This window comes from Neomonachus schauinslandi, chromosome 7 (assembly GCF_002201575.2).
Source record: "Neomonachus schauinslandi chromosome 7, ASM220157v2, whole genome shotgun sequence".
Classification (NCBI taxonomy): domain Eukaryota; kingdom Metazoa; phylum Chordata; class Mammalia; order Carnivora; family Phocidae; genus Neomonachus; species Neomonachus schauinslandi.
The window spans coordinates 110814926-110827248 of NC_058409.1; the positions used below are offsets into that span (position 1 = coordinate 110814926).

The window sequence follows — 12323 nt, forward strand, 5'->3', positions numbered from 1 at the left end:
AAAACAATGGTAAGCTCTACAAATACTTTATACAAAATAATAGAGCAATGTATAGCCCATCTGGAATCATGTTTGGAAGACTGGGCCAACTTATATTAGCAACAAATACTGCAGAGGTGAACATCTCTAACCTAGGTCAAGTACTGTCATAAAGTACAACTAACAGTTATCAAAATGATTTGAAAATGTCACAGGGAGCCTGAGGGCTCAATCAGTTAAGCGTCCGACTCTTGATTTCAGCTCCCGTTGTGATCTCAGGGTGTGAGACTGAGCCCCACATCAGGCTCTCCACCCAGTATGGAGTCTGCTTGGGATTCTCTCTCCCTCTGCTCCACCTGCTTGTGCTCATGTGCATGCTCTCTCTCTCAAATAAATACATAAAATTTAAAAAAATAAAATAAAAAGTCATTCTGTCCTGTTCACAAGAGGTGGTCACCCTCAGGTTGAAGGAATGTCAAGGTACTTTTTCCTATCTAAGCTTTTACTGGCAGAGAGTCCATGTTCCAGAGAATACCTTCCCTAAACACAGCAACTGTTTAGAAAATATTTATTGAAAAGAATGATGGTAACTAATAAATTATACAATTTTATGGGTAATGTTCAAATAAACCTAGAATAATTTACAAATACTATCACATATTCACCCATAGGAAATGAGCAGAGCTGATTTTTAACTCCTATCTTAAGCATAAAAGCAAAACCTTAAAAGACCCCAATATCTGGATACTTTGGTCTGAAGCTATATAATCCAATGTGGTAGCCGCTAGCCACCTGTAGCTTTTAAAATTTCTATTAACTAAAATGTATTAAAATTCACAATTTAGGTTCCTCAGGCATTAGCCACAGTTCAAGTGTTCAACAGTCACACGTGGCCAGTGGTTACCACATCAAACAGTGTAAATACAGAACATTCCCATCACTGCAGAGAGTTCTTTTAAAAATGCTGGCCTGAAACATGATTAATTATGCTCTCTGTTTAACATATAAGTGTGAGATTATAGAAAAATAGTTGCTATATAATAAATGCATTTAACTGCAATAGTATGCTAACTTCAGAAAAATATCCCCTTCCTTTTTTTTTTAAACCTCAAAGTTCATTCTGATCCAATTTTCACTATAGATTTCAACTTGGTCCAACTCAAAGAGAGAATCAGATGGAAGATATGATAAAACCATAAGGCTGATACGCTTGATCTCGTCAACATTTCATAAAGACATCTTCTATAACATCCTTGACACAATGTCACGTTCCTGAGCAATCTAGCCCTGTAACTAACTTGATGTTGGAGGGCTAAGCAAGTCTCTGCCTTTCTGACTCATTTTCTCCTTCTGTGGCCTGGCAGGAGGAAGGGGAAGCAGGGCAGGCGACAGGAAAGGAGGAAAAGAGAGAGGACCAGATGGCGATACGGGATCAATGGCTCTGCACTGTAAAACCAGACAATGCTGAGGTCAGTTCGGACCTCAATTAGTCATCTTGCCCACCATTAACTCAGTTAGCAGGTGTCTAGGGACAGAGCTACTTATCTAGGATCCCTGGTCTCATGATAAGCTGAGCTAAACAATTTGGTTTAAGGGCAAACAAAAGGCAGGGACTGAAGCCATGTGATCCATCACTAGGTTTAGACAAGATGGGGGGGAATGAATCCTTAGAGTTAAGAGCAGCGGTGAAAAAGAGATTCTCCAAGAGATGAACAGAGAAAAGAATAGGAAGTCAAAGCAGCTCAAAGATTGCGAGGCAGAGTCTCAGACCTCAGAGGGGAGAGCAAGGACAGTGCTGCCTGCCAGGCTGGGCTCCCCTGCTGTTAAGACCTCTGGGCTTCTGAAGGGCCCCCTGATTCTGTTTTAGGAGGAAAGTCCAACAGGAGATGGTCATTTAGTAGATATTTTAAGACTCTGTTGACTGGAATGGAGTAAAGTATCACCTGTTAAGGGTGAACATAGGGTCTAGAGTTTTCTAGAATTCAGGAGAGAGGTAGTGTTTAAATCTTAGTTTTCTCTCTTCTTTCCGGGATTCTCCTAGTGTACGACAAACTGGTAAGGATTTCTTTGCTTTGCTTACTAGCAGTAACACAGAAATGCAAAGAAATGAAAGCCCCTAATACCGCAGTACAAATATAATACAAACTAACATTAGGTAACCTTTTAGTTAGGGGTCAGACCCTCCACTATGTATATGTGTACATACATACATAGACACACACATGCACTTATTGTAGTTAATCTTCACAAATATGTGTATATAGGGTAGGCATAATTAAGTACACTTTACAAATTGAAAAAAATGAACAGACTATATAACTTGTGCAAGGCAAAACACTTGTCATATCTTCGTAATTCTACATGGATAGGTATCAAAAACATAATTCTGAGTGAGGATAATGTGCCAGGAACTGAAGTTCTGATCAACGATGTCAATCAAATCTAGAGCCGTTAAACACATAAGGCACAGTCCCCACTCCCCACAAAAACACGAACACAAAACACGAACAACATCATATAGCGTGGCAAACGGTAGAGACAGGATTCAAGCTGAGATCTATTTGACTCCAAAGCCCACCCATGTTGTGAATCTACTCTGTCAGAGCAAGTAGCAATTATTGTTTGGAGGAAAGCAAAGGAGGGGCTGTTTTAAAAGATGAAGTCTCTGCATGTATTCCCTCACAAATACTATGGAGGAACTGCTTGAGAACTTTAGAACAAGGACAGAATTAGAAATAATCCAACGTAATGATTCCATTGAAAAAAATAAAGAAATGTTATTGTAGTTATTTATGAGTCTTTAATTCTTTAAGCTCATTCGTGATGCTTGTGTATGACAGAGGCCTAAATACATACCATGGATGAACATCATCTTGGGACAGTCCTTTAACACAAGATCTGTAATTCCACAGTTGGTCATAGTGACTCCAACAAGATTTTTGGATTTTAATACCAGGACCTACAAGGAGAGAAATTTTAAAAGATGTGTCTTTCTGCAGACTTTTTTTTTTTTTTTAAAGCTTAAATGTTTTCATTGGCACAAGAAGGAGCTGTTACCAATTTCTTCTTTTAGGGCAAAAAAATTATAAAGATGGAAACTTTAGTCATTATTCAGGAACGTGGCTGAACTGAAAGTTAAGTGGGGTTTTTTCCTTCACCTGCACATGGTCATCCTCAATCACAGGATCACTGGTACTGGTGGACTTATCTGCTGTCCGCTTCCGCTTCATGGCATGACGTGGCTTTGTTTTGGCAACTTCTAGAAAAAGGCAAGAGGAAAATCCAAATTTTAGCTTTAGCTTTCTTTCTGTCAAAAGAACACATTCAACTGCATATGGCATATAACGCTATCAAGGCAACTTTCAAATCTATGACTTGGTTCCCAATAGAGTATCATCAGATTATATCCCAACACAATATGACTGCTATTTCCAACTGACTATTCCAAAACAAGATCACCGTCCATTATCTCAAGCCGGTCAACATCAAATAGGATTTCCCTTCTCATACCTTGGCCGTATCAACAATCTACTTAACATTCCTATCTCCAGTTACCAAGCCATCTTAAATACTACTGGTGGATTAAACTCACCACTTTCCTGCTGAACAACTTTAAATTATTAACTACTGCTTAGTAAATATGTTTCAAGGCCTTTCAAGGCCTATTCTCAATTTTATTCCAAACCATGTCCTAGTCATTTGCCACCACCAGAGTGCCTGAAGCCAAAATCATTCTAGCTCCTTCTGCCTCGAACCTTTCCTGAACTCACTTTTTGAAATTCTACTTAGTCCTGAAAAGTCCAGCTCAAATACCACCTGCTCTAACAAATTACCTGGGCCCCCAAACCTTGTAAGTGGTTCTGTAATTCCCTGCACACTTGTTTTGTTTCTCCACTTAAAGTTCCCTGAGGGCAACAACACTGCCTCATTTCACCTTTGTGTCAATGTCAGCCACTAGCAGTGATCTCAAATGAACATTTACTGAACGAATTGGCACTCAACATTCACTGAATGAAGGAGTGCATTACAGAAACGGAAATGGAGCAACAATGGTAGCAAATATTTACTGAGCGCTTACTGTGCGTCAGGCACTTTTCTAAGGGTTTTACTCGCAATAACTAATTTAATCCTTAAAATAGCCCTCTGTGAGAGATTATTCTCCGGTTTTACGTATAAGGACACAGACATGGGACGGGAGAACAGCTCGCCACGGTGTAAGTGGTGGAATGAGGAGGCAACGCCAGGCAATCTGGCACCAGTCACTACGCTAGAAAACCTGTAGTCTTTATCTGGCCAGATCCTGGTTAGTAAGGCCCTAACTCATTTACTAGTGCTGTTCTAAAACCTGGCAGTTTAATTATAAGAGCAAATACTATGTTGGTTTTATTTAAAGGCAAGGTCTGAAGTCCTCTCTAAAACTTTAACAAATACATATCCATACTAAGACAAGACACTAAAAAATCACTGTCCTCAGTTTTTGACAAACATTCTGTAGCACAGCATTTATTGAAAGCAGTAAGGTTGATCTTCATGAATTAAATCTCACCACACTGCCTTCAGAGACCACCACTAGATTACAAACATCCTACTTGGTAATTCTGTAACTTCAAACGAGGATTAGAAAGAAAGATAGGGAAACAAGGTACAAATATAGCAAATTCCCAAAGGCTTGGGTTAGATGGGAACTCTAGAGATCTAATCCAAGTACCTTTTTTTTTTTTTTTACATACCAGAACCTTTCCTCTACCATTTGAAAACTTTATGAAATCTTACTATGCAAACCGATCGAAAGCAGCTACTCTGGTTGCAAGCTTTAAAAGGGAGCCTAAGAGTTCTACCCATCAAACTTCCTCTAAAGACCCTGAACCCAAACAAAACCCTGGGGTTCCGGAAAAGATGAGAACTATTGATCTAGCCAACCCACTGAAGGCCTTCTTCCATAGTATTCCTGAAGGAACTTCATGCAAAATCTAAATTATCTTTATTGACGAGGAATCTGCTAAAGGTAGCACGTTTCACATGACAGATAAAATTCACACACCTGTTACAACCAATAATAGGAACTGGTTTGTCTCCCAGTACCCGAAAAATGAAAATGAACTAACAAAAAACAGGTCTGCCTCCATTCCTTTACGACAGTGTTGAAATTTGAATCTTCAGTTAGCATTCTCTTTTTATTATCTGATTTTCAAACTTTTCACCTTCCTGCAATGCTCTCTCCCTTAACTGATCAGAACATGGGGTTCAAAGTTAAATTTCCTGCTCTGCAGAGTACCCAAACTGGCAGTTCATATTTTCTAAGAGAAATTATAAAACAGAGCCACACTTTACATGTAGATAAGCATTAAAAACAAAGGCTTCCCAATGTAAAAGAAAAAAAGAATTCATCGTGTTTTTTTCTCATGCCTCCCTCTTTGTTTAGGGATAATTCTTAGTGATTTCATACATCCACCAGCATCAACATACCTCATATGTTGGTTCCTACCACTTATTTAAGTTCACAATTATTCACTGAGCCCCATACCATGTAACACATTGTGCTAGAAGCTGGGAATAAAATGGCAAACAAGCAGACACTGTCCCTGCCCTCATGGAGCTCAGTCTATTGGAAAGACAGACAGTAAAACACGGAATTACAACACAGTATAGTTAACATTGGCGTAGAAGATGCTACAGAAACACAGAAAACAAACCAATTCAGTCTTGGGGTGTCAGGGAAAGAGGTTAGTATCAATGAGAACCATACCATATTAATCTTAAATGCTATCCTTTGATAATCCAATTAGTTATTTTTGTGATATTTATTTTATAAAGTATACAATGAGGATACAAAGAACAACTTACAGGTATTTATTCCCAAAATCAGAATTCACAAGATAACTATGTTAGCTTCTAACAGGGTTTTAACACAACATTAAGGCCATAAATTGAAAACCAAATTAAAAATTCAAACATTTTCTTTGAACAAGTGATTTTTAAAAAATCCATAACACTCAATCAAGTTTTGTTCCTTTATTATAGTTTGGATTTTTCTCCTTAAAACTTTGAAGAGCAGAATGGCCAAGAGATATCAAAAACATGCTAGATCAAAAATAGCAAGTTGAAAGCCACTCAAATAACTTGTTCTTTCCAAAAGAGATCCAGGTAATACTAAAATCAGCACTTTGACATCTCTCCAGAAAAGCTGTTACTGAAAGTAAATGGACATTTGTATTGTTGAAAAACTATGAGTTAATCATTTACCTACTGTACAATTAGCTACATACACATTAGAAATCTTCTCAAATTGAAAAAAATTACAAGATAACAGATATAATTTACCTAAAAAAGTAAAAATGAGATGTCTTTTTTAAGTTCTAGAGAATTCTTTAACCTAAGAAAAATGCTAGACCTGAAACAAGTCAGAAGGAAATGGTAAACAGGGTAGCAGGGCATGAGACAACAAAGAAGTCAAAAGTCCCCTAGGGTTAAAATGAAGTATTTATATTAAAAACAAAAACACCCCCCCCCAAAACAGTAACAACTGAAATGTTTACCAAGAGACAAAAGACAAAATGAGAGACAAAACAGTTCGTAATAGGTAGACTCCATGCTGTAAAAATGACAATTGTCTTTTCAGTAGATCAATGTAATGGAATTCCAAAAAAACCCCAAGATTTTATGGAGCTTGACAAAAATTATTATAAAAAACTATACAAATAAACGAGAAATGTGTGACTAGCCAAGGAAATTCTGAAGAAGAATAAAGAGGACAGAACACTGGAATAGAACAGAGTGCCCAGAGACAAAACTAAGTTTATCTAAGGTACACAATAAAAAAGCATTTCAAAATAATGACATGAGAATGGGATGCCAACAAACAGCATTGAAACAACTCAGTGACAATTTGGAATAAAAAAATTAAGTTCATTCCCACAGATTAAAATAAAGAGCTAAGATAAGCAAATGAATAAAAGAATGAGAAGATATGACCAAAGAGCTGAACCATGCGTACGTCCACAGCAGCAAAGAGAGAAATAAATCATAAAGGTAAACAAGTAGACCTGGCTTGACAAACATGAAAAACCATGCAACAAAAGGCGTCGTCACGGGGAGTTCCTGTGTAATGGGCACAGAGTTTCCGCTTGGGAGGATGAAAACGTTCAGATGGATGGTGGTAATGGTTGCACGACAGCGTGAACGTACTTAATGCCAATGAAATGTACACTTCAAAATGGTTAAAATGGTGAATTTTGCGCTATGTATAAGAAAAAAAAAGATACAATAAAACATTTAAAATTCAAGGGAAATGTATTTTTCGTCATATGGCAGAACTAGTGTTTGTAAAGCATAATGAAATGTTTAAATAAAACTCTTATTTTGAGTTTAAGCTACTATGATTAGCACATAATTAAGGTCTCATATTTATTTTATGAAAGCTTATTTTTGTTAGTTTAGCTCCACGTGATTTGATTGGCTCTATTTAGTATATAAAAAAAAGCACTAACTCCACATTCTGGAGCTAATTTTAAGATTTTCAAATTAAGGGAGACCTGGAGAAAATTAAAATATATTATTCATTGATAGCTATTCACGATCTAATAAAGGCAGGTGAGATTACTTAAAAATAAGGTCAGAAATATAAACAGAACTATGATTGAGAAACGTGCTTACCCCAACCAATCCAATGCCTTGGCATACACATTATAAATGTTATCAATGAAATTATATACATATATATGTTTTGAGTATATCTTCACAAAAAATAATTCTCAACTAAACTACCTACTTACCTGCTTATCTCCTGGCAAACCTAACTGGAAGCAAAACTAGATTTCAGAAAGAATTACTAAGTAGTGCAGAGGCAGAAAGAGGGGTATATGATATATTCCCCAGCCCCAGCAACTTCAGGTCCTTACCTTTTGGCTAAGGTTTAAAGCTTCACTAAGAGTTGCAAGTTCCCTAAGTAGGGGATGGGAGCAGAGTTACACTGGGACTTAGACATCAGAATCAGTATCGTATTTAGGGTCAATATACACAGTTATTATTTCCCTCAGAGGCTGAACTATTTGAGTTTTCCTGGGTTGGAGGTTTTACAAGATCTTTCACATGCTTTCCCCCCACCCGCACCTCTGCTGAAAATCAGTTCAAACTCTGTATGATCACAGAACCCCAACACAGAATTCCATTTGCCAAACTGGCTTTATGGAAGAAAACTTATGGAACGAGCTCATGCCCCTGCCAAGGTCTACCCTGCAGTTGCTAGTCCTGGCAGCATTGTCATACCTGACTCAGATACCAGCGGTACATGGGAGAGTCTGCTCCTGGCCCTTGTTAGGGGCCTCCGAGGGTAGTCTTCATGAGACTGCACGTCACAGCTCTCAGGCTGGGAGCTCCCCCTCCTGTCCTCACCTGTAGCCCCAGAGCCACTCCCATTAGTCCTCTCATCATGTGCTGGGCCTGAAGACCCCCCTTGTGGCAGAGTCCTAAAGGAAAAGGCGGATCTCGTACCATCCGGGCCATTCACAACACAGGCTCGGCTGGTTGAAGGACGTTCCTCATCAGAACACCTGCTAGTTCTCCTTTGGGATTCCTGGGGCCTGTGACAGCAGCATCTGGGGCAGACAGAACTCTCTGCATCACCCTCCTCCATGGCCTCAGAGTCCTCTGACCCACCGGGGGAGCAGACACACTGCCTGGACACATCCACTTCTGAAGGGCTAGGCTCGGAAGAGCCGCTGCTGTTCACCGTCCTTACAAAGTCGGGGCTTTGAGAAGCAGTGCTGTGTGAGCTGGAGGTTCCCACTGTGCTGGCGGTGGCGCTGCTGCAGCTGGGATAAACATCCTTGTTTTTTTTCTTTTCAGGAATATCCCTAGCTGCTTTCATATCGGCTTTGATCTGCTCACTGGTGACCTGACAGCCTTTCTCACAGCTGCTTTCCTCGAGGGGAAACTGCTTCGACTGGCCCATCTGATGGGAGTTGTACCTCTTTCGAAGTGGAGTCTTGCCTTTTCCACTTACTGCTTATAGAAAAAGAAGAATGGCCCGAGGAAAAGAAAAGATTTCAGTACAAATTCTGGACAAAAGGCAAGAGTAAATTTGGAACAGGAAACAATGTACACTAATTGTCCTAAAGTATAATGGTGACCACATCACTCAGCTGCTCAAAAAGGCTCTATGGTCTGTAGCGCCTACCTGGTTTATTTTCCTCAGCTCAGTCTCCGCGGCCCACCACCATCTAGTTCCGAACTAGCTTTCTGTTCTCGGCCCCTCTATGTACATACCACACGCTAGCCCAAACTCTTCTCTGAACATACCCCTGCCATACTATCTCCGGACCTTTGTTCTCACCAATTCTTTAGCCTTGCACCTCTGTTCAATCTCTCCTGTGCCCCCACCCCAAAGCCCCTGTAGGATATTGCCCTGTGATACTATTATCTAGATTTCTGGCCTGACTCTTCAACCAGACTAAAGGTTCCCTAGAGAGAAAGGGATCATGACTTACTCATCTCTGCATCAGTCACCGCACCTAATAGTACCTGGGGCACAGTAAGGCTCAATGAACATATAAAGGAATACTGAAAGAAGATTTTGTCTGGCTGACAGATCTAGGTTCTAAATTCAGAAACTGAACTTCCTAGGAAACATTAGGCTAGTCAGCTGGTCACATTCCTTTCCCTAAATTTTAGTTTTCAAAAAAGCTCCTTTCAACCACAGTGTGAAAATACCCGAATTTCTTAAAAGGAATAAAATAAGAATGGAGTAATCAGTCATTGGTTAGTAAATGATTCCAAGTCTAAAGAACTAATAAGCTTTCCACACACAGAAGTGATTAGGTATTTCAGGGCCAGTGTTAAATGTATACCCAACATTCAAACATACTAAGGAGTAGGGTACCTAAGGGAAATTAGTGGACAATTTTTAAAAATCTCATCCTTTGCTCAAAGTGGTATGCACGTAGTTCTGAGAAACAGACGGGAAGGAAAGACAAGGAAGAAGAATGAACTGAAGGTTAAGAGAATTAAGAGAATTCATAGTTTCTTGGTGAGACAAATGATAGAGGCTGCTGACTGGATGTAAGGGGAGGCGGGGATTATAAGAACACACTGCAGGACTCCCTCAAGCACCAAACTAGCCTCGAACATTGACTAAGCACAACTGGACAGAGTATCAGCTGGCAGAGTGGTTGTTTGCTCACTGCTCTGGACGCCTCGGGAGTCCTCCCCCCACGTGAAGGAAGCCCAGGCCCCTCGCTAATCCCTGATACCCTGATGCCGCAAGGTCCTAAAGCCTCCACTGTGGAAGTCACAATCCTCACATCTTCTCTTCCCTGATCCCTGATTCCACAGTATTTTTGTTGTGCTACACCTGCCCTCAAGAGTGCCACCCTGACTCCCCTCTCCCTTGGGCTACTGCCCTTCTCGCCTCCTGTCCCATTCCATAAGGAAATGTTAACTGCACCACAGGTTGTGGTAGGGACACATTATATAAAGGTCAAGTGTGTCTGTCAGTTCTCACGATGACTCCCACTAACCAGTCCCAGCAAGACATTACTCTCACCTGACAGTTCCCTGGACTGCACGGACTCTCCAGATTTTTCTTCGCGTTCACAGTAACGCCGAGCACCATTCTTAGGAATCCAGACTTCTTGGAGTTCTAGACTGTCTTCCTCATCATCACTCTCTGAATCATGAACAGTAATTGGGGTTGGTTTTACTACACGCTGAAGACCACTGGGTCCTAAAACAAAAAGCACAAGCCTGACAGTTACTCTTTGCCAAGAAAGGCTCTTACTTCAAGTACTATTTACAGGGATCTGGGCTCACAGAGATGTTTTGGCTCTATGTAGCCTCCCTTATCACTCATGTTAATGGAATATACACATTTCTAAAGGCAGATCAAAATAGAAGATCAGATGGCATCCCCCTTGAGGACCTTCACTATTTGAAGAAGTCACATAAATCATCCTAAAAATAACCAACAAAGTCATAATAATCATTTAAAAAAATTGCCTACTTTCCCAATTTTGCAAATGTATGGATGAAGACAAAGCAAGTGAAGATGAACCTCAGACACCTATAGGAGTAGTGAGCTCTCTGCATTCGAGAGTATCGTCTTTCTCATTAGATGTAGCAAGATACGTTCTTGAAAGGCTAGATGCATGTTACAGTTTGGTTATTTGAGTATTTATATATGTGTAAAAAGTGTCTTCTCTGCTTGGCAGTACACGTTGTAAACGTTTAGTCTTATGACCCAAGTCTCTCTGACAAATGACTGAAGTTCACTCCACCGATAAACTGTAAGCTCCAAGGAACCTTGCCTGTCTTGTTTCTGTTACATTGTACAATGCCTGGCACAGAGTAATACTCAATAAATATTTGTTGAATAAGTGACTGCATCTGTAAGACACTTAAAACAAGGATAGTTAAAAGATATTTTCAATTCAAAGACAAATTAGCATTCCAACAGATCAGGAGTAAGAAAACTTGGGCTCTAATCTCAGTGCTGTCCCTGTAAGACTGGCTGAATGGTCTTAGGCAAATTATTCAAACTCATTCTGAAAGACTTAGTTTCCCCATCTGTAAAGCAGAGAGGGTTGTATCAGGTAATCTTTAAGGGCCTTATGACTCTATATAAGCCTGCTGTAAGTCACCCAGGGGCAAACAGAGATGAGGTCTTGGTCTGTTAACTAAACCAGGTCAACCTCTCCACTCCTGCTCCTCCCCACCAAAATGAAGGAAGAGGACAAGCAAACTATTTAATCGGGTCATTTATTTTCTCCATCAACAATCTGAGTGCTTTCTTTCTACACACAGACACACGTGTGAACACCAATATAGAAAAAGGAGTTGCTGCCCGGTAGAAAAAATAAAAAACAACCCTTAGTAAGATACGTATATGTGCAAGGAGAACATCAACATAATACAGGTGTCAATAATAAATAGCATGTAACACATCATTAACTGTAATGTTAAAAAATAATCACTCTTAGTGTTTTACTTTCTTCACTAGAGTGGGGCCCAAGTTTTCAGAACCACGAATGTGGAAGTCCCATGATTACCTGCTTGTTCCTCGTCAACATCCACAGGGATAACAGCCTGACTGCGAGCTGCCATCTCCTGTCCACTCACGGCCACCTCTCCGTCTTCTGGGACCATGTCTTCCATCTCGTTCAATGCTTCAACAGAAATAAACACAGTCAAAGTGAAACCAAGAGAGGTCTAAAAAAAACCACAATGGGCGGCAAATCTGTGGCACCCCTGAGAAACGAACAGCCCTGTGATTATTAGGCCCACGCTGGAAGAACAGCCTGTAACAGTGCTTCATTATACAGACGAGAACAGGAAGTGCCCAATCATTCCAT

The 12323-nt window shown here is 40.0% G+C and overlaps 1 protein-coding gene across 4 annotated transcripts in view; it reads right to left on the bottom strand.

Moving 5' to 3' along the window:
* The window catches only part of FBXO38 (F-box protein 38), a 54711-nt gene that overhangs the window by 5305 nt on the left and 37083 nt on the right, over positions 1-12323 (bottom strand). The window contains exons 13-17 of one of the 4 annotated variants that reach the window (XM_021700680.1): positions 12021-12137; positions 10520-10699; positions 8245-8979; positions 3138-3238; positions 2836-2938 (exon numbers count right to left, since the gene is read on the bottom strand). In XM_021700680.1, the coding sequence (XP_021556355.1) occupies positions 2836-2938; positions 3138-3238; positions 8245-8979; positions 10520-10699; positions 12021-12137 (1236 nt within the window). The remainder of the gene's footprint in view (positions 1-2835; positions 2939-3137; positions 3239-8244; positions 8980-10519; positions 10700-12020; positions 12138-12323) is intronic. The other 3 variants (XM_021700687.1, XM_021700695.2, XM_021700702.2) reach the window with 3 other exon arrangements.